This window comes from Oryzias latipes, chromosome 16, assembly GCF_053564925.1.
Source record: "Oryzias latipes strain Hd-rR chromosome 16, Olatipes_Hd-rR_3.1".
NCBI classification, from domain to species: Eukaryota; Metazoa; Chordata; class Actinopteri; order Beloniformes; family Adrianichthyidae; genus Oryzias; species Oryzias latipes.
The window spans coordinates 24,169,625-24,190,023 of record NC_136252.1 but is presented as its reverse complement, the minus strand read 5'-3'; the positions used below and the strand labels follow the sequence as shown (position 1 = coordinate 24,190,023).

Here is a 20,399-nt window from a genome sequence, read left to right as displayed (position 1 = left end):
CTGCTTGGTGTGTGATGATCTGTGTGTGCCTCTGGTCCTGTGTGTGTGTTTTTGGTCCTGTGTGTGTCTTTGTGAAATGTATCAGAGGGATTTGATTATTTAAAAACCTGTTATTGTGAAAATCATGTTTAGGTCTCATAAAACATTAAAAACTAAATCATAGAGCTCATCACTGGGATTACTCCAAAAATATTTGGCATTTTTCTAATTTTGTGCAACACCAACATTAAAAATCCTCCAAAATCCTCAATACTTTCATAAACAAATTATTTATTGTTTATTCATGGTCTGAAAAAATGCAGCTGTTTTCCAGCCTGCATTACCTGCTGTCTTTATTTATAAGTAACTATCACCAACTAAACAACCGTAAAAATACATTTATATGGAAAATACAGACAAGTATTGAAAATGTCCGCAATAATTAGTAAAGAATGACATTATTAAAATGAGCTGAGTCATAAGCTACCCCATGATCCAGGTGTAGCGCAATGGTCTCCATGCGACGTTTCACCTCGCAAGCTGCGCCCACTACCCCTCCCCTTCTCCTCCTCACACACACACACACGCGCCTTTTTCTCAAAGGCAGGAACGCCGATTCGTAAGTTTCAGGACCGTTCCATACTCTGCCATATATTTCACAATAGCAGAACTAAAGTGCATCAATTACCAATAGCAAGCACTGAATCACTACCCTCTAATATCCAGGCCGGTACCGTTGCGCTCAAGTCTTGATTCACTATCTTCTTACTTAGAAGCAGCTCCACTGGACATGTCTGAATCAGCTACCTGTGCCTCATGCAAAGCACAACCCCCGTTTGTCAAAAATGACACTCACATAAGTTAGCGGACAATCATATCTGTCTGTTTATTTTGAACACCCCCACCACCAGCCAAACAGCATTAACCTCAATTCTGCTCACAGCTCCCTCACTTATGGTGAGCAATTTAACACACCAAGATTCCCCACTTCCCATGAGTCAAGTTGAAGGCGGGGCTAACCCCCAGATCACCACAATATATTGATTTGCTATATGAGCAGTGCTATTTTTGGAGCATTCCCGTTAAATTATATTTAGCCTTCCAATCATTTTTTTACATTCTCGCTTTAACTGGGACAGTGATCTTTGTGTCTTTTGTGGAAATGATCTAGAAACGGTGAAATGGTTGTCTTTTCTTCGAATGTTTGCATGTAAAAAAGTTTTGGTCTTCTTTTCATAATTGGCTTAAAGCCAAAGATATCATCATTAACCCTTTAAATTGGAATATAATTAAAATTTGATTACAATTAATTGACAAAAATCTGGACTTTCTGATTAATGTACTGATTGTAATTTCAAAGCATTTTATTCATACTTGTAAATTCTTAAAGGTAAAACCTCACATTAATGGATGTCTCAACCTAATCTCTAAATCTTTACATTACATGAATCACAAGAACGCCCAGATATTGTGTAATTTATTTGATCTATTTAAACTTTTGTAATAGACCCTTACTTTATTATTTTTTAAGTTATATTTGTTTTTTTTTGTCTACCTTTATCTCAGAATTGATATTGTTGTCATTGATAGACATGCCGTGGTTGTTTGTTGAATATTTGCTTCAATTAAAAAAAAAAAAAAAAAAAATGGGGTGCATTCCCTGCGGGCGCCACAAGGGGTGCTCGCGGGCGCACTGGCGCCCGCGGGCACAGGGTTGGTGACCCCTGCTTTAGAGAGAGACGGCACTGAGGAGGTTGATAGACAAGGGTCTACAGCCAATCAGGGCTCAGAATGTAATCTGCTCTTATAAAAACAAGGCAGAATAGGTAAACGGCAATCTAGCGAGGGAACGCTGTATTGATGTGACTTTACTTTTCTATTTACCTGCTCTGTCGAAAGTAAAGATGTCCCCCTCACACTTGGCGGCACTTTTAGGCGTGTTTGGTTCAGAGCTACAGCTTGATCGCCGCCGACTTTTTCTCTTTGGTGAGAGTTGCTCATCAGTGGCAGAATCCAAATCTGAAATCAATCAAAACCCAACACAGACAGGGAACATCAGCATGACCTCTTAGACCTGGCATCCATACGCGAGGACATCCCATTTTGAGTTATACTACCACACTAGTTAATTTTGCTCTAACAGGGCCCCTGTGACCATAAATGTGTAGAGGGTTGGCTGAAATATTAACACAGGTCTTCATTAAAAGTACTTTCATTAGTAAGCAAATATTTTAACCAGGTCAGTTGATCCTTTTGCCTCAATTTCAGTCACAGCTAAGACGAGATCTGAAAGGATTTCTTGAATGCTTGACAGACCTGTCGAGTTCTTCCTCTTTCGCCGATAACTTCCCAGGATGGCACGGGGTGAAGTGGCCAGACTTTGCAAGGTCGGTGACGGCAGAACTTCCTCTGGTCGAAACTCTGGCAGCTCAGCGAAGCGTTCCTCAAAGTATACCTCTGAAAGAACCCTGCCAGTCCAGCAAGGGCAAAAACAAAATATAAAGTGTATATATTTACACTATTCATCGATAGTTTCTGCAAAAAGCTCCATCAAAGGCATTGACTCACTTGTCCACAGAGTCGAAGGTCTTCTTTAGCGGTGGTGGACGAGCTTTAATCCTTTTGGGCGTCAGAGTGTCTTTGTCAGTCTGTGGAGGTGGTAAAGCGGGCTCTGTGGTTGATGGAGGGGGGAGAGGGGGGGATGGGAGGGACTCCTGCTCCTTCCATGCAGCCTACACAACGTTTGAGGCAGACGTTACACACATGACAGATCAGACCAGACCAGAGGGCGTGAAGCTCCTTTTTACCTCTTTGGTGGTTGTGCTTTCCCTGTTCCGCGTGTCGGCCGAGTCTGTGGTACTGGAGCCCTCCAGAGGTCGATCTAAAGACGTGGGCTCCTCTGTGGGCGGAGCTGAGGGAGAACCCGTCTGCCTTAGCGGCTCAGGATCAAAGGAAAAATGACTGTTGCTGGCAGTTTCCCTGCCCGCCTCCTTATCCTTTTCCCGTTCCTTCTCCTTGTCACGCTCCCGGTCTTTTCCTCTGCCTCCTCCGTCGTAACTCCCCACGGGGATGGTTGCAATGGTTGCCTTTACTTTGTGAGGGTTCCTGACCGGAGGCTGTAACAGCTTAGGCGTACCTGGTGGATTGCCTAAAAATCATAACTTAAGTCAGCAAAAAAAATTCTCAAAAATGAAACATTATCTAGGATAAAAACAACTCGCAAACATACCAGGAATTTGGATTTGAAGGGCAGGACTGCAAGGCCTTAAAGACACTGCTGAGCCACCAGGGGGTGCCACTGAGCTGCCACTGCTGGAGGTATGCAACTGCCTGTCTAACTGTCTCTCCGAGTGTGCTGGCAGTTCGGCCTGCCTGTCATTTTGTCGATCGGCGGGCCTGTCCGCAGGCGGCTGCCGGTCCGCTTGTCTGTCCGGATGGGGCTGCGGATGAGGCGCGACAGCGCTCAGGGTAGGTGGGTGTTTAGGCAAGATTTGTGTGGAAACACTTGATGAGCTGGAGACGGTGTAGGCCACACTTGGGGGCACTGCTGCCATGGAAACAACCCCTGTTGCCATGGTGACACTTGGTGAAGGAGGGTAGATGGCTGTGACTATCGGGCTCCCAGAACCAGCAGCAGGGGCTGAGGTGGGGGGCTGCGGGGTCTGAGCAGCAGCTAGGAGTGGTGGCTGACCTGGATGAAAGAGCCAGGAAGGAAACAAAGTGAGACAAAAAGCAGGAACATTACTCAGAGTATGATAGTGTTTGTGGGGTCTGCGTGGTTCCAGACTGACTAAATACCGAACTTTCAACTTCTAAATGTGCTGTGTTGCATTTTTGAGCCACTCACCCTACCTATAAGAGTAGCAGAGAAAGGGAACACCACAAGATAAAGATACATGTATTTCAGTTCATTTATTCTCTCTTCCTAAAGAGCGACTGTGTCAAGAGCAGATGACTCAGTAAGCAGCGCTTTTCCCAGTGCATCAAGTACGTTTTTAGACGGTTTGGTACATTATCGAGCACCAACTTGTACATTTTCAAACTTGATGTATATTTTTGATTCCCATCATCCCTTGTGCTTCTATTGTGTTGCTGGCCTCCTCTTTGTTCTGATTTCTTTTGTTAGTTCTGGGCCAAAGCCCGGTGCAGGATCTGTGGAGCACATGTGCATCACACAAAACACACTTTCAAAGACATTCTTTAAAACGCTCAGTGTAGTCTGACTTCATTCTGCCGAGTGACTTTACTGCATTTAAACAATCAGCTTTTTTTCTACCTGCAGCAGAGAGACATTGATTGGGGAACCTCATTAGTATTAATTAATGAAAACAATGTCTCAACATTTAAATATTTGAAATAGATTTAAAATATTCTCTTTTATGAATTTTAGTCCTGAGTCACCCAGATGTTGTCTGTTGTTCTTGGTTAAACTGAGCAAAGAAATGCCAAAATGTTGCCATATGTTACCACCATATATGTTTCATTTGTTCGAGAGGAGATGGATCTTCAAGTAGCCTGTTGTCTTTGAATCTTCTGCCTCATATGATCTTCACCATCAAGACTTTCATTTGGAAGCCCCGATTTTTAATTTCAAGATGTTTTAACTTAGTAAAGAGCTTCTTTTTTTTAAAAGCTCTTTTTCAAAGCACTGACCTGCAATTAGTGGCTGAACCAGCGTATGTCCAGGTGAAGCGATGGCTGTGAAGCCAAGGGTTGCTAATGGCGATGGGACATATGCAGATCCAGGGACGGGAAGAGCTTGCTGAGAAGAGGAAGAGCCGGTTGTTGTGGACACTAAGGGCAGAGTAGATGGGATCCCAGGAGTGGACTGGACATAGGTGATTCTTCATGTCAGGTAAAGAAACAGGAGAAGGAAATGAACAAACGTTAAACTTAAATCTAAAGGCAAACAATGCTGCTGGCAGACGGTTTGGTCAGAGCCAGGCCTGATGCAAGGAACAGAAAGACAATTGCTGGGAAAGAGGAAGAAAGGCAAAACGAGAAGTACTGCAGTAGGGGTCAGTTGATGAGCCTACAACACAAGTAGCACTAGATGACTAGTGCTGTGTGAGGAGCTGAAAAGTAGTGTGGGGGTGGCGAGCAGAGGCAACTCAGGCCACCAGCAGCATGACTAACACATCCAGAATAGAGCTGTACTGCAGCAGCTGCACCCCTCCAGGAATTTGGTTTCTTCTCGACTCCCTGCATTTAAGGGAGCTGGGCTTTTATTGGAATATGAAACAAGATGGGCTCCTAATATTTTAGGCATTATTGTAATTTAGTACAAACAATATTACAATCTACAAGATGGATCCATTTTTTCCCCACACACATGTTTCTCTCAGGACAAAATGATCTTAATGTTTGTTCACTCTGCATACAAAACATGCAAAAATCTCACCACAAAAGACAAAAATGACCACTTTCAAAGCAGCCACGCGATTCCTTGTGTTTACAGCAGCAGGGACAGGATGAATGAGGCCGGCACGCGTTTCTGGGCAGGCGCCTTTGTTCCCCCGTTTATCAAAGCCAGGTCAAACTTAAGAGGCATCATTTGATTACAACACCCTCCAGACATCTGCTCTGGCTCATCCATTTGTTAAAGAAACGGCTTTAAGGATGTCAAAAACATATTCTGAAATCCTTGTGACCACACATTCTCAGAAGGTATCAATTTTCCCTACTGAAAGCTGTGTTTTTTAAAGATCATTTAGTGTGATAAAGACATTTTAAATGGGAAAGTTTTATGGGGAAACAAAAATCTTAGGCACATCTAATTTCATAACAGAACAGGCTCAAGAGGGCAGCACTCCTCAGTAAATCAATGAGGATTTCATGAACATAACCCTGCCATATTAAATCAAAACTAATCTCATTAAAATAAGACTTGTGGTACAGGTTTACAAAATGAACAGAAAACCATTACTTCTAAAAAAACCACAGTGGAGCCATTTTACCACATTGACCCAAAATGAACCCAAAGCAACATGAAGGTCGTTTTTACCTAGTAGGCGCCTGTGGCAGCAGCACTGTCTGGGAAGGGGCCGATCCAGGTGCCACCACAGCGGCTGTGCCCACTGTTACCGGGAAAGCGCTGGCAGGATGCACTGCTCCTCCCTGAGGGAGCTGGGACTGGACCACTGGCATAGGAGCGATCTGGATGATCTATTGAGGTACAGTACACAAGTCTGAGAATCCACAGGGTATTTTTGTAGAGTGTAAATGGATTTTTATTGTGAAGCTTCATTTAATTGGAGCTACTGAAGTGCTCTTTAACCTTGCTTCCAGACTGAGCACCATTCTGTACAGGAAGAGGTGGAGTCACAATGGGAAACTGCTGGACAGGGGCTGGTGCAGTCCTTATTGTTGCCATGGGAACCAGCATTTTACCCTGGAGCACTGGAGACTGTGTTTGCACTGATGTAACGAGGGAAAGACGAAAGGGGTTAGCATTGGAAAAGTTGCTGTATCTGTTGTCATAAAATGCTCACCTCTAGATCCAGGACTGACCACACCCACCGCCCCCGCTGGCAGACTGGCACCCTGCTGCTTTCCATTGGACAACGACACGTGTGTCGGTGGAGCTGTGGGTAAGTTGAAGATACTGGTTGGCTGGCTGAGCTGCTGAGGCGGGCTCTTGGGGTTGGTGTTGGTAGGTAAACTGGGCAGAATGTATTGAACTTGTGTGATGGCCTTACCCCCAGGGGGAGCCAAGGAGGAAGCAGGAAGGAACTGGGGCTGAATTAGAGGCACAGGCAGGGGCCCGTTGCTTTGGCTGTGTGTGGCTGAAACAGCTGTGGAGGGGAGGGCTTGCTGATGCGGTAGCTGGGAAGGGGGGGAGGGGGTAATGAGCTGGACAGCTGACTGTGCAGGCAGAGCTCCTCCTAACACCAAGTTAGTGACTACACCGCCTGCACCCGCTGGATTGGGCGAGGATGACGAGTAGTACCCACCCCCTGTGGCTGCAGCCCCGCCTCCAACCCCTGGACTGAACAGAAGTTGAGGCTGCTGTTGGGGAGTCAGGGATTTCCTCTCAGGGGGGTGGGGGCTGGATGAAGAGCCTCCCTCTCTAGGTTTGCTGGCAATGGGGAGGGGTGAGCTGATTACAGGACGCATCACGTTGGTCACTGCTGTGGACGCCACCCTCACAGTCCCAATACCCAGGAGAGGGTTCGTTCCCAAAGAACCTGCCGACGAGGGAGGGGGCCCTCCAGCTAGTGATGTAGAAATTACTGAATGACCAGAGGAGAGGGAGAGAGGAGGGGCCTGCACACTTCTGCCACCCTCGACCACAAAATTGTCCTTTCCTTCTCCTTCCCTTCTCTCCTTCCTCCTGTGATCTGAAAGCCCTCCCCCTCCAGACCTCCCCTCATCATAGCGTTTGCTTGAGGGGTAAGAGGACAGTGAGACACTCCTGCCATGGGGGGTGTGATGTGATGAAGAAGAGGAGGCAGATGAGCAGATGACAGGAGCAAAAACTCTCTGAAAAAGAGGACATGTAGGTGTCACAACAGGTAACTAGAAGACACTGTGGCTGGAACGTAATTCAACAACCGCAAAAAGAGAAATTCTGTTACCTTCCGACCACCTTCATCTCCTGAAGCGTTCTCACTGTCGCTGTCAGACACTCGCTCCTTACATTTGAGATCTATGGAACTGCTAGGATAAGGGTCCTCTGTGAAAAAACAAAATCAACTACAGCTACACTTCATTTTGGTTCTTCTGTGTATTAAGGCTTTAGGAACTGCTAGAGCTACACTTTCATACCAGCAATTGCATTTTTAGTCTGAATTGCATGCATCTCTGTTAACTGTATGTGATCAGCATTTAAGCCATCACAATGGTTCAAAGAAAGTTTTTCCCTTCCACCAGAAAGCTTGGGATTTGGTCGCGACTCAGAAAAATATAAAAGCAAATACAGACCCCTTGCAGTGACATAAGATGCACTGTTGTCCAACATTGTGAGAGTCAAGCACTCATAGTTTGATACATCCGACAGGTAAAATCAGCGACCTTTGTGTAGAGAAATGGCATCATGGTACACGTGTTGCTGTAGGTTGACAGAAAAACTCCAAATTCAAACGTCTCATTTTGTCGAAGACAAAAACGAATGGATTTCTGCAGTCAAACGGGAAGGGTGGCAGCCTACCGAGGCCGGCAGACTCTGTAGTGAACATTTTGTGTCAGCTAGACCTATGGTCACACATTTTGTCTTAAACGTCCTAAATAATTAGGGATGGGTAACGTTTGGGTTTTAACTGGTGCCAATCTGTTTACTTTTGAAAGGGTCCTGGCTAGAACTGGTTCTTTTTGTTTTTACTGGATAACTAAAGAAACATTAAAATGTTTTGCCAAATAATATGAATGCTTTTTGTATTTTATCAATATATAAGAATACATCTAATTAATATCTAACTCAGTCTTTCGACGCACAAACCGCGACCTCTTCCTCACAGCCCCGCTGCTCTGCGTTGTGTGTTGGTGCAGGGGGGGCTCTATAAGAAAAGACACCAGACGTGGGTTCTGATCTGTGGCAGATCTGGCAGCCTCTTATTTCCTTTTACCGACAGCACGGAGGGAACTGATCAAAGGCAGATATTGGAAAAGGAAGACGACAAAAGATCGACATGACAAAGATCCGCGGCAGGGCCCTCTATGTTTGACTCCCAAAATGGCAGAGAGGGCGTTCACGCAGGCACTGTGACATCACGTGTAAGGGGTCTTTATGCAACGTTTGCTATTCTTTTAGCCTTACAACAGCGGATAACTCTCAATAAGACATCATAAAGTTATTAGTAGTATGTAGGGATAACGTAATCCTCGGTTTAAAACCCAACTGTATGTTACACTAACATCATAGGGAAGGATTGTCTACCTATTTGATGTCTGTATTCTTCAACAGTAAAACCTACTCTGTACAGTTTCAAATGCAGCTGCTTCACATAAATAGTCAATGACAAATAAAGCAGGAAACTAACATGTGACTTACTCTTATCTATACCACATCATAGGGAAGGGTTGTCTTACCGATGACATCATCGTCCCCCTCCTCCTCGCAGATGACCATGCGCTCATCGTCACTGGTCATGTCCTCACTGACGCCTCGCTGGTTCTGTGAGAGTGAAGGGGCATGGCTTGAAAACTGACCGCCACGTTCACCACACATCTGCAGAAATACAGCAGCATGTCAGGGTGGATGGGGTTATGTTTTAAATGTGGAACATTTGTGTGCAGCACATTGCCATGACCACACCCATAAACATATGTAATGTTGAACAAGTTCTGATAATGGCATGAGGTACATAAAAAACAACTAATAATTACACTGAAGTAAGGAAAATTGGTTTTATTATGGAAACACAGCCAAATAGTTTTTTGTCACCTGTGCTAGTTCTGCCAGGGCTTGAGTGTTACTGCCCCTGTCACCCAGACTGTGCATGGCACTTTGAGAGAAGGCTCTAGGACGGGTGAGCTGGCCAACATGCTCCTCTGCTGTGCTCCTCTCAGAGACACCCACCAAACCTGGACCCACACCCTTCAGCTCCACAGAATGAGGCTCTGTGGAAAAACAAGGCTATTAGAGGTCTGGAAGAATTATACTAATGTATAAATACACATCTCCGTACACTGGAAGCGATGAAGAGAACTTACCTGTGGATTCAGACATGCTTCTCTCTCTGATGTCTTTGGCCCCGGGGACTCCACGGCCTTCAGAGCTGGACTTCTTCCTGTCTTTGTTACACCATTTCCAGTCTGGGTGGGCTTTAAAATGGGCTTCTTTAACCTGGAACAAGAGACAAGAAACACATTTACATGAAATACTGTTTTGGTTCAACAAAACACACCAGACTTTCTTGTGCTTTTTAAAAACCCATGAAGGTAGTTTTAGGTCAACAAGAAAACATAACTTTAGAAACAAGTCAAAATTTGGTCAGAAACAAGAGCTGGAGAAAAAAGAAGTTTATGCCCCAACAAATCTGTCAGGTTCTCAGGGGTTTGATGTGAGAATCATCGACTCTGTAACAGAACTGGACCGAGTGGGTGTGATGTCACCCATAGAAAATCACTAGCTTTCGGTTCCAAATCAATTCAGTCGCAGTTATTTTTTTCGCAAAATGGACGTAGACGTGTTGGAACCAGACGACGTCAGTAAGCAGGGATTATTTCGAGACAGTCCGAGTCAACATTTCTATGGCAACAACCATCACCAATCAGGAGTGAGCTTGTTGGAAGTCCACTCCACTACCACCTGTTCAAACGTTTTGAACATTCAACATTATTGAGGCATCTGACTGGCCAGTTTATAACTTGAATAACTTGCACTACATAAAATATCATGAAAAAAAGATTAGCAAGAACATGTTAAAAAAAAGGTAGCAGAAAAGAATGGTTATAATGAGAATATAGAATGAATGAGAAATAGCTGTTTATTTCTCAATTGAAGTCTATGGGATTTTGGCTTCTTGGGATCAGCTGGCACTTCCTATTAAGAGAACGTGAGGGGGGAGGTGTCACTCAGTCCAGTTCTCTTATACAATCAATGGTGGGTATCTACAATCATCCAAATACCTGGAAGGCCAAGTCGTGGTACTTCTGTTTCTCTTTTGGTCCCAGAGCATACCACCATTCTCCAAGGATCTTGCTAACTGTCCTGTTGTCCTGGTTCGGGTGGCGCTGGTGCACTAAGGCTCGATGACGCTTGCTAAAAATCATGAATGCATTCATTGGTCGCCGGATGTGGTCCTTTTCTCTCTATAAGGGAGGAATTTAGCAAATATCAGATCTTCAAATTCCTTCTAGTAAAGTAGAGAACAATACTGGTGTGGACCTGAAGGAAATCCTACTTTTCCTGGACTGTTCTTATCTCCATCTTTGGGTAGTGCACTAAGAGACTGGGTACGCCTCTTTACTGGTGATGTGGTGATGGGCGGCTCAGGTACCACTCCTGGTAAGAACCTAAAAGACACAAGGCACAGAAAAATGACAGTGTAGCTGGTATTGACAGGTGAGCTTTAAATATTCTTTCTATTATTCCCTTAACAGCTTTAGATGGTAGATTTTTAATAAAATATATATGGGCGGATAATATGCGTTTTTGTCTAAATCTCTTGACTGCCCGGCCACGCATCCTCTCATTGGAGGACAAAGATCAGAACTGGAAGCTTTTGTTCCTATCTGCTTTGTTCTAGCACAGTTCTTCTGCCCAAATTAGAGCGAGGACACAGAAAATATCACACTCCTGTTCTGCATGTGTGGGTACACAGCACCTCAAAGCAAACGGAAAGCTTGCTTGGACAGGCAACCGTTTCAACAAAAGTACAAAGACAAAGGTTTGTGTGCAGCACATTGTGTCTATATGCAACCTCAAATCTGATGAAATGTGGAAACAGGGTAATTGGTCCTTACGGGTCATCCACGTCACTCTCAGTTTCACTGTCGGGCCTCTCTCTCTCCGCATCTCCTTTCTCCTTCTCTGGAAGCGGCTCATAAGAGGAAGGGAGAGGCCGAGTTGGAGGAACTCTTTCTACAGTGGGAGGCACCTCGGTGGGCTCCTGTGAAAGTGATGCTGCCCCATGACATTCTAAGGAAGGAAAAAAAAAAGAAAGTCTCATTTAATGGTTCAAAACTGGAGGAAAACATTACAAATTTTAAACTTTTTTTTTTTTAAACATCAAACTCAAAAATCATCATGACATCTTTTCTACAGCTATTAGGCCATTCACAAATATATAACCCACCTGTCTTTAGGCTGGCAGCTTGAGGGTGGTTGACTGGGTGCTGGCCCTCTTCTGGCTGAGGGGAAGCATCTGATTGGGTCGGTGCCAGAAAAGGAACCAATGAATGCCAAGGGAAGACTGGAACTGAGCGGGGCTCTACATTGGTCCACACTGCAGAAGAAATTCTCATGTAAGACTTTCTTAATAGCATAAAATATTTAGCATTGACAAGAAAAATCAGGTTTCCAGTAATACTAATCAAGCAGTTGCTTCTCAAGTTATAGTTCTTCAAAGTCTTTGGTGCAAAAACTACAACATAGAAACTCTTACTCTTGCCAAATCATAAAAAAACAACAACAGGAATTGATGTGGTTGTTGACATAATGTCAATAAATAAAGGAAAAAGCCCCAAAGTGCGTTTACTTTCATAAGCACAGCAGACATCAATGTCTCCACAGTAGCAGACATCCCACCTCTTAACTGGTTAAATCACTCCAACAACAGCTGATGTACAAAAGGACTCGCTGTTCTCATTTACAGACGGGATAGAGAACAGTAGCTGTTACACTGCCAAACAACAAACATGAATAAAGCTGTGGAGTTTAAAAACAAACCATAAAAATGTGTCGTTTTCTTCACAACACAAACTTAGGATGTAATCTGTAATTCTATCAATAAACAGGAAGAAAAGTGTAATTGTATATGTGCAGATTGACATGAAACTCTTCTAAAAAACACACATGTACTGACCGAACATGCTTAATCCTTGGCGTAGATATGGAGGATTTTCTGATGAAAACATGGTTGATTCAAACCCCTTGGCTTTTCTCACAAACGGATGGCGTTCGGGCTTTTAAAACGAACTTTCTGTGACACAAAGAAACTGATGTATCACCGAGGAACCATCTTCAACTCCACGTCTCGAGTGGATCTCGCTGGGAAGCTGCAGATGACGGCATGTGCTCAGCGGCGTCTGTTTCGGTTTCATCCCTTCACATCGCGCTCGTCATTCGTCCTTAACGTCCTCATAACCCGGCAATGGCGATGGTTTCACAGATGAAGCGCCACGCTTTTTGGAAGAGGCGTTTCTTCCTCAAATATATAAGTTACGTCCGGCCTTCTAGCAAAGTGCCGCAATCATAAGCCCGCCGAGCAATCCGGCATCAATGGACAAAGTGTACAAAACCCGACAGCACTGCTCGGGAAGAATTCAAAACAATGATAATCGCATATAAGCACGTGACTAAAAATAAGAATATCAACGACGAAAATGTTCCTTCCTCTTTTGGTCTAATTGCCCCCGATGCCCCCTCTCTCTGTGTGTTTGTTTACATTACCACAGCGGTTTGGTCAACAAGGGGTTAACAAGGCCTCCCGCCTGTCCACGGCCTGGATTAAACCATCCACCCGGAATGTATGCAGTCTTTCGTGGGCATGTCAAACCGTAGATTGCAATAACGACTCGGCTGCAGGAGTGTGTGATCTGCGGGTTCTGTAACAGCACATATCCACTTCCTCGGACTCAACCGGCTTCAGGGCTGATGCAATGGAGACAGATATTGATTAACTGTATACAGTAAATTATTTGGTAAAGTAGGAACCGGGTGATTTTTTAATATAAGAGTTGTGCGACTTTAAGATGTATTGTGACGTATCTGATGTGGTTTTCCCAGCTGTAAATGTTTCAGATTAAAATAGAAAAAAAGCCACAGGAACCTTCATTAAACTGGAGCCTTAGGTGCACTGCTCCAAATTGGACCAACCTCTCGGGAACGCCCCTGGTCGTGCACCGGCAGCAGACACGGGGAAAAGGAATCCTCTCATGCTTGGATTATAACACAAGGTGGAATCACTTCTACCGAGTGCCAAAACAACACAAAATGAGCCGTTTGACAAGAAAAGTGCTTTAGAAAAACATAACCATCCCACATTACTTGCAACAGTAACTGAGATGAAGACCTGCTTAAGTGAAGCTAATCAACAAGCAAGGCTACAAGACAGAAAAAAATGCTATAAAGAAGTTGCTGTAAACTAGACAACACTTAAGTATATTTCGTAAATATGGTGCACTTGTCCATCAGCCAGTGCTTACATACAAACCCGCTATTCGTCTGTTTGATTGAGAGCCGCCCAACACGAGCTTCAAGCAGTTCTTCCTCGATCACATTAAAGCAGCTCCCGTTTTACCTGGCCAGTGTGGCTACAAACCCCATTAAAGCTAGCAACTATTAAGACTGCAACCGAAGCGACAAGCGACCACGGCAAAGGAAGACTCTTGGCTCCAATCAGCGAAGAGAAGGGGTGCATTTTTCTTACTATTCCCGTACTCCTTGGTCCATCTTTCAGGGGAGCATCTAAACGCCAAAAAACGGACCAGAATCCGACCGCAGGCGGGGGAGGTTTACAAAGAAGCAACGTTTGATTTAAGCCGTCAGAGATCAGTCCGTTTGCTGCAGGTTAGCTAGCCACTTCGCGTGAACGACATCGGCGCGCGCTGTGCCGTCCGGTTAAAACGTTGCGCTCTATGTGCTGTTTGGCCAATAAACCTCCTCATTTCTCATCTCTTCGGTTTCCCTATCCGAGTTTACTCTCGTATTTTTATCTGGTTCTGGCTCTTACGAGCTTTGCCCCTTCTTTTTCTTTCCCTCCCTCTTCCTCTTGTTGTAAACTGGGCTGCTTGTCTCCCTCCCCTTCTCGTCCTGTCAACCTCGCCCAGCCTTGTCCCGCCCCTACATTAGGCAAACCCTGTGCGTTCATTGGTCAAAACAGTTGTCAATCATCTGCCCGCCGAGAACCCTGGTTGGTTATACCGTGCGCTGGAATGCCAGTCATATGCAAATGTCGCTCTGATTCATCACTATAAACAGTTTCCACTCACAAATATTTGGTAAATGATTAAATGGAACTAAATAAGTAATGTTTATTTCTTTTATTTAGGTAACAACATTATCAAAATTAGCGGAACTCTCAGAAAAGGCGAAGTTTTAGTGGTGGTGTCCTTAAAGCAAGGCTTGCGTCATTGGCGCACGTTTCGTAGTAAACCTTGAATGACGTGTTAAAGAGCAAATCGAACGGCGGCTCTCAGATGTAGGCCAACCAATGGCTGTCGATAATTAACACAAGACTCCTCCCCCTTACACATACCCTGCTCCGGCTTTAAACCCACAAAGACCAACAGTGCAGAGGCGCCAGCGTGCCAACTACTGTTAAGCAGTCTCCCTAAAGTAGGGCTTCTTCCCTGTCCCAATGTGCACAGGAGGTGAAAATGACTTTACATGTTGGTACAGTCTAAACTTTCACAGGACTTTAGAATCATTCTGACTACTAGCTTCCAACTCTAATTGCCTTTACTAAAGTAAGATACTCTTTCTACAGCTTTTATTAGGCTAATTTGCCTCCTATTCACTAGTTCTGGAATGCTGAATGCTAAGTATGATTTAAAAACAAAGAGAAATGGACAGAACTGGCTTAGACTGGAGAAGACCATATGGGTAAAAATAGACTGAGAGTCATTTTCAGCAGTAGAAAGAGGAGGGGTGGAGAGAAAACAACCCATGAAAGCAGAACTTCTGTTAAAAAGGGAGGAATGGTGTCTGCGTTGAGAAGAGACAAAGTAGTTTAGCATTTCAATGTTTAATGCTTAGTACTTAAACTGTGTAATAAAGGTTTAAAAAGTACAATTTAGGCGTGTAATAATGCAAAAACCTGTATATAATGTAAGAAAAATACAACACTGGGAGGGATGTCATCATCACTGACCAGTCAGTCAGCAGATCAGGAGCTTTGCTGTTTGACCAATGAGATCTGGAGACCCTTTGTGGTGTGCTGTACTTAAAAAAAGAAAAGAAATACATGACTATTTTCTCTGCTCCAACTGTATTTTCCCAGAAATGTAGAATCAATAAAGTCTTTTAGACATTAAAAGTATACAGGGAGATAATATGATTACAGTTTATCAGCTGTGTTAAACTGTGGACAAGGCAGAAAATAAAGTGTGGGAGGGAGGTTTGAACAGCTTGACGCAGTAAGTCAAAAACAAAGAGGGCAAAGAGAGGAAGGGGTGGGGTAAAAGATAAGGGTACAATGTAGTAAGAACTCTTTTTAACATTATCAAACCTTCTGTAGAGCACAACATATAACTATTAATCATCCTTTTTCTTCTATAGCCTAAAAAGACTGACGCAAACATAAAAAACAAAAACACACAGCACACTTGCAGTTGTGTTAAAGAGATGACCTTAACTCCCACATTTGAACATGAGAGATGTGCAAGTTAGATGTGGCAAGCTGATAACTGCATTTGCACAAACACAGCATGCAGAGTCAAGATGCAAGTGCTTTAAGGAACCACATTTTCTAGGACTTAGTCATAAAAAAATAATTTAAAAAAAAACTCATGACAGCTTGCAATGGTGTGAGGAAAACAGTAATAGAGAATTTCCCACGAAGCTCAACTTCTTCTCTCTGGTTCCAAGCTGGCAGTGCAACGTTGTGTGTAGGTGTTCAGGAGGCTGTCTCCTCGTTCAAAAATCGTGTTTTCGATGTAAACGTGCATACATGCGCCTGTTGCCCATACGAGTATCAAAAGCCACGTGACGGCACGGCCCCTTTACCTTTGCTTGCACTGTAGAGAGGAAGGAGGGGGGGCAGCACCGCCTTCGCTCCTTCAACTATCTATTCTCTCTCGTCCCTTAATTCATCTTCCACCCCTGTGCTGTGTTTCTCCCTCCCACAACCCACCATTTGCTCCGTCCAATTATAACTCGATCTACCAGTCCTTTGCAGTTACCATGGCAACAGCTATGTTGGGCACAGGTACCTATGCCACCCAGCCTCACCAGCTTCCCCATGACCACCAAAAACTGCCTGAAAATAAACCAAACTAACTTCGAGGAATGCGGACACTTCAATGGCTCCCATACTTTGAGGTTTGATTTTAAAACACCATCTTTGTTCAAATTTTCTTTAAGCCAGAAAAAAACAACAACTAAATGCTGCATGTGTGAGTCAGTGACGCAAAAGGTACCAGAAAGGTGGAATTAACAGATGATGAGGATTAGATGAACATGTTCTACAGTCTGTGGCTACATATGCAGCCTTATATAGGTCCCTCTCAACATTAAATAATTGTCATAAGAAGAACATCAGAGGAACACTAACTTGAAACCAGGAGATCTCAAACCAGAATTTCAGTTCATGAGGGAATTGTAATGAGTGCTTTTGCCCATATGGGGGCACTGTAATCCTGCAAATAAATAGCTCACACCAGGCAGCATAAAGCTAATGCAAACTAGAACTTGAGATGCAATGGCAGTAAAAGGGGGGAGAGAAAAAGAAACAGATTTAGAAGAACACAAAATAATTCCAAACTTTGGCATTTAATATAAATCCTTACAAATTTTGACCTCAGGCTGATAAATTTGGGTTTGAGATGAACAGCTTAGGGCATGAATGAGTTTAACTTTACCTTTGCATGCACATGCTCAAAGCCCTGAAGAAAAACATCTCCCTCTGCACCGTGCATTTTCAGAATTTCAACATAACTATGATTTGTCAAAAAAAAAAAAAAAAAAAGAAATGTGGGAACGTGGACTTTTGTGCTTAGACTCGAAGGATTCATGTGTGATTTGGTGCCAGTCTAGATGGCTGTGGTATCCAGATGTGGTTGTTGCCATGGTCAGGGAGGATATGCAGGGCTTTAAGAGTTACGTAAAGCAGGGGCGGGAGGGAGTGGGGATGTTATTCCCGGGTATCCGTATCCGGGTAGACCAGAACGAGGAGAGCTAGGTGAAAAAGGAAAGGAAGCGAATGCTGCAATGCGATAAAGCAAATGGTTAAAATAAAGTGAAAAAAATATTTTAAAAGAAACATTTTAAAATGAAATGTTTTTTGAGGAGGAGCAATCACGAGCAAAAAAGTAAATTCACGTGTAATTGAGAGAGTATGGCGTGTTTACTCAGTGGTTCAAAGACAGTGCACATGTTTCTGTGGCACAAAAAGAGAAAGAATGATGCATTGTTTATACTGCATAAAAACTGAGACCGTGTGAATATGGTAATACGTGAAAAACCATTCCAGAAGATGGCGTTAATAACATAAATTGAAGACACAGAGTCAAATCTCTGCAGGTGAGATGCTGAGTGGATAGATCATATGGGCATCTGGTAAACGCGCTGATATTGGAGCGCAAATGCAGTCCAGAAAGACCGCTTTTTTACAAACTTCAGAGGTGGACACAAGAACAAGAGACCAAGCTGTCAGCAAACACAAAAAGTCATATATGTACCTTTATAGTAAAGGTTTTAACATTATACATCACTGGATTTCTTCAGCCATTAAATCATCAACTAAATCCTCCAATTATGTGTCTCTTTTGTGGACAACCATAAAACACAACAAGAGAAAGTTTACATTTAGTAGGAAAATGAATGTTAGTGCTCCAAAGAGAACCTAGGAGTATTTCACCAGGAATGGCTGATATTTTGTATGTCTCCGAATATTCGGAATAATCTGCCTTGTGCATGAGCTCCATCAGTGTGATGTTTGCTGCGTTGCCATGGCAACAGACGCTTGATGCTCGCAATATCATGTCCGGTGTGTAGAGATTGACGATTTGTCACTCTGCCCTTATATGCACACACAAATGCAATAAGCGTGTGACACCTTGAAGCAGCTGCCTTTGTCTTGCCCCCAACACTGTCAGCCTGTTCTTTTCCCTACTTTCCTCCTGTCCTCAAAATGTGTGACACCGTCATCCATGCACAGCCAGATAATTGCTGCATTACATCATATAAAACAATGATGGCAGTATTACATTGTAATGCACAGACTAGAATTAAACTATGCAGAGGAACTTGCCAATTTAAAGTGCATATCATGCAAGCTACTTCTTTTTTTGACATATGATGATCTGTTTCTCTCTTTTCCTTACAGCCTCTGAATCACTGGCAGTTTGCTCTAAAAGGATTCATTATTTCACATTCAAAAGTAGCTTTTTCTGATTGACTTTTAGGTTTCCAGTTGGCAGAAAAGCCTAGGATCAAGGCAAAGATTTCTCGGTAAACAAAACTTTAAATAATAGCTTTGAACATCCTGAAATGTCTGTTTCCTGTCATTGAAGAAAATAGTTGCTTGAGTTGTTGACACACGTATGAGAAAAATGATCATAGAATTAGGAGTTTTTTAAAACCAAAATGAACACAGCGGCTCATTCTTTGTTATACAATAGAGTTTGTTGCTTATAATATATTGAGGCTGAACCACAACTGTAAACATAAAAAAGTAACATATATTTTTTTATGTTTGCGTGCTTCGTTATCATAAAGAGCCAGAATTTTGTGTGCATATTTCCAAATATTAATTCTTTCTGTTTCAATTTCCCCTACTACAAAACTATCACACATTTGTATGATAACATATTAAATGTTTAGGCTTTTAAAATATACGGTAAAATACCAATTATTTGACTCAATTGTCCTTAATGAACACACAGAACAACTATAGTGAACAGACTGAATCAGTGATTTCCCTCACATATACCAACACAACTTTGCACACACTAACACAAAGAGTAGCTTTACATTCATTCATTTAGCATGTCTTCAGCTGCAAAAAGGGGATCTAAGGAGGAACCATGAACTCAAAATGACATTGCTGCCTTCTCGTCCACGTCCACCCAGTGTCTGTTGTGTCGACACAGCGATAAAGCACAAAAAGGTGAAGACTGGAGATCCCGTGAATCACACACACACACACACACACAGATATAAAAATAATGAAGGGAAATGTAGACGATAAAGGAAGCGCCCTCGCACACAAATGCACTGACTCCACAATACAACACATTTCCCACGCAAGAATTTGAAAAATAAAAAAGAAATCCTCACGCACCCACTTTGTAGGAAATCTTCAAAAGCACACACGCTTCGGTAAAGCTGGTCACGATGGAAGCTGTTCGCACTTTGTGTGAATACACACTCACATTGTTCAATTACCAAACATAAACATACAAATAAAAACGTTTGCAGAAATAGTTGCTGTAAAAGAAATGTGGAAAAGCTGACAACACGCACTCACCAAACACACACAAGCAGGGATTATATCAAAAGGAACATTTGAGTTCTTCCCATTTGATGCTGTCGTGTCCAACCAGGTTTTCCTCATTCTCTCTTTGATTCTTCTCATTTAAAAACAAGACGTGCCTGCGAGTGTTCATAATCCCTGTGCACTCATTCTATACACAGTTTTGCCTTTGTCTCTAAATGTTAGTGTCCTGCCATTCAGACCAATCAAACTTCCCTCATGCTTTGGACTGATTCTCGATCAAACAATGACGTTTGGGTTTCCCTGCCTGTTGGATTCTCATGCACAAGAGACACTCGCCAGTGTCAACAAAGCTAATCTTTTAGAATTTAGAAACTAATCCTCACACACGCACACACACACACACACACACCAAAAAGGGTGAAAAACAGCAAAGCAATGCTAACACTTCATCTACACTCACACACAGACCCCCTCCACACACACATACAAAAAAAATGTTAAATCCAAATACTCTGAACATTGATCTGAATCTGGAAATTGAAAAGTATTTTAGTATATGTGTTATAATTTTGGCACAGTCTTAGTTGTAACAAAAAACACAACATGTTGCCAAAAAAAACTAATATGTCCCTTTGCTTCTCAAGTTGCTGGTTTTGA

General features: G+C 43.1%; 1 protein-coding gene across 9 annotated transcripts in view; it reads right to left on the bottom strand.

Moving 5' to 3' along the window:
• Positions 1-20,399, bottom strand: part of cicb (capicua transcriptional repressor b) — a 37,766-nt gene that overhangs the window by 3,709 nt on the left and 13,658 nt on the right. For 4 of the 9 annotated variants that reach the window (XM_023964420.2, XM_023964418.2, XM_078933556.1 and 1 more), the window contains 17 exons: positions 11,718-11,867; positions 11,386-11,560; positions 10,824-10,935; positions 10,549-10,731; positions 9,631-9,763; positions 9,362-9,537; positions 9,007-9,145; positions 7,557-7,654; positions 6,471-7,461; positions 6,257-6,396; positions 5,984-6,144; positions 4,633-4,823; positions 3,209-3,670; positions 2,787-3,127; positions 2,548-2,711; positions 2,296-2,456; positions 1,864-1,998 (listed from right to left, as the gene is read on the bottom strand). In XM_023964420.2, the coding sequence (XP_023820188.1) occupies positions 1,864-1,998; positions 2,296-2,456; positions 2,548-2,711; positions 2,787-3,127; positions 3,209-3,670; positions 4,633-4,823; positions 5,984-6,144; positions 6,257-6,396; positions 6,471-7,461; positions 7,557-7,654; positions 9,007-9,145; positions 9,362-9,537; positions 9,631-9,763; positions 10,549-10,731; positions 10,824-10,935; positions 11,386-11,560; positions 11,718-11,867 (3,912 nt within the window). The remainder of the gene's footprint in view (positions 1-1,863; positions 1,999-2,295; positions 2,457-2,547; positions 2,712-2,786; positions 3,128-3,208; positions 3,671-4,632; positions 4,824-5,983; positions 6,145-6,256; positions 6,397-6,470; positions 7,462-7,556; positions 7,655-9,006; positions 9,146-9,361; positions 9,538-9,630; positions 9,764-10,548; positions 10,732-10,823; positions 10,936-11,385; positions 11,561-11,717; positions 11,868-20,399) is intronic. The other 5 variants (XM_078933559.1, XM_078933560.1, XM_078933561.1 and 2 more) reach the window with 5 other exon arrangements.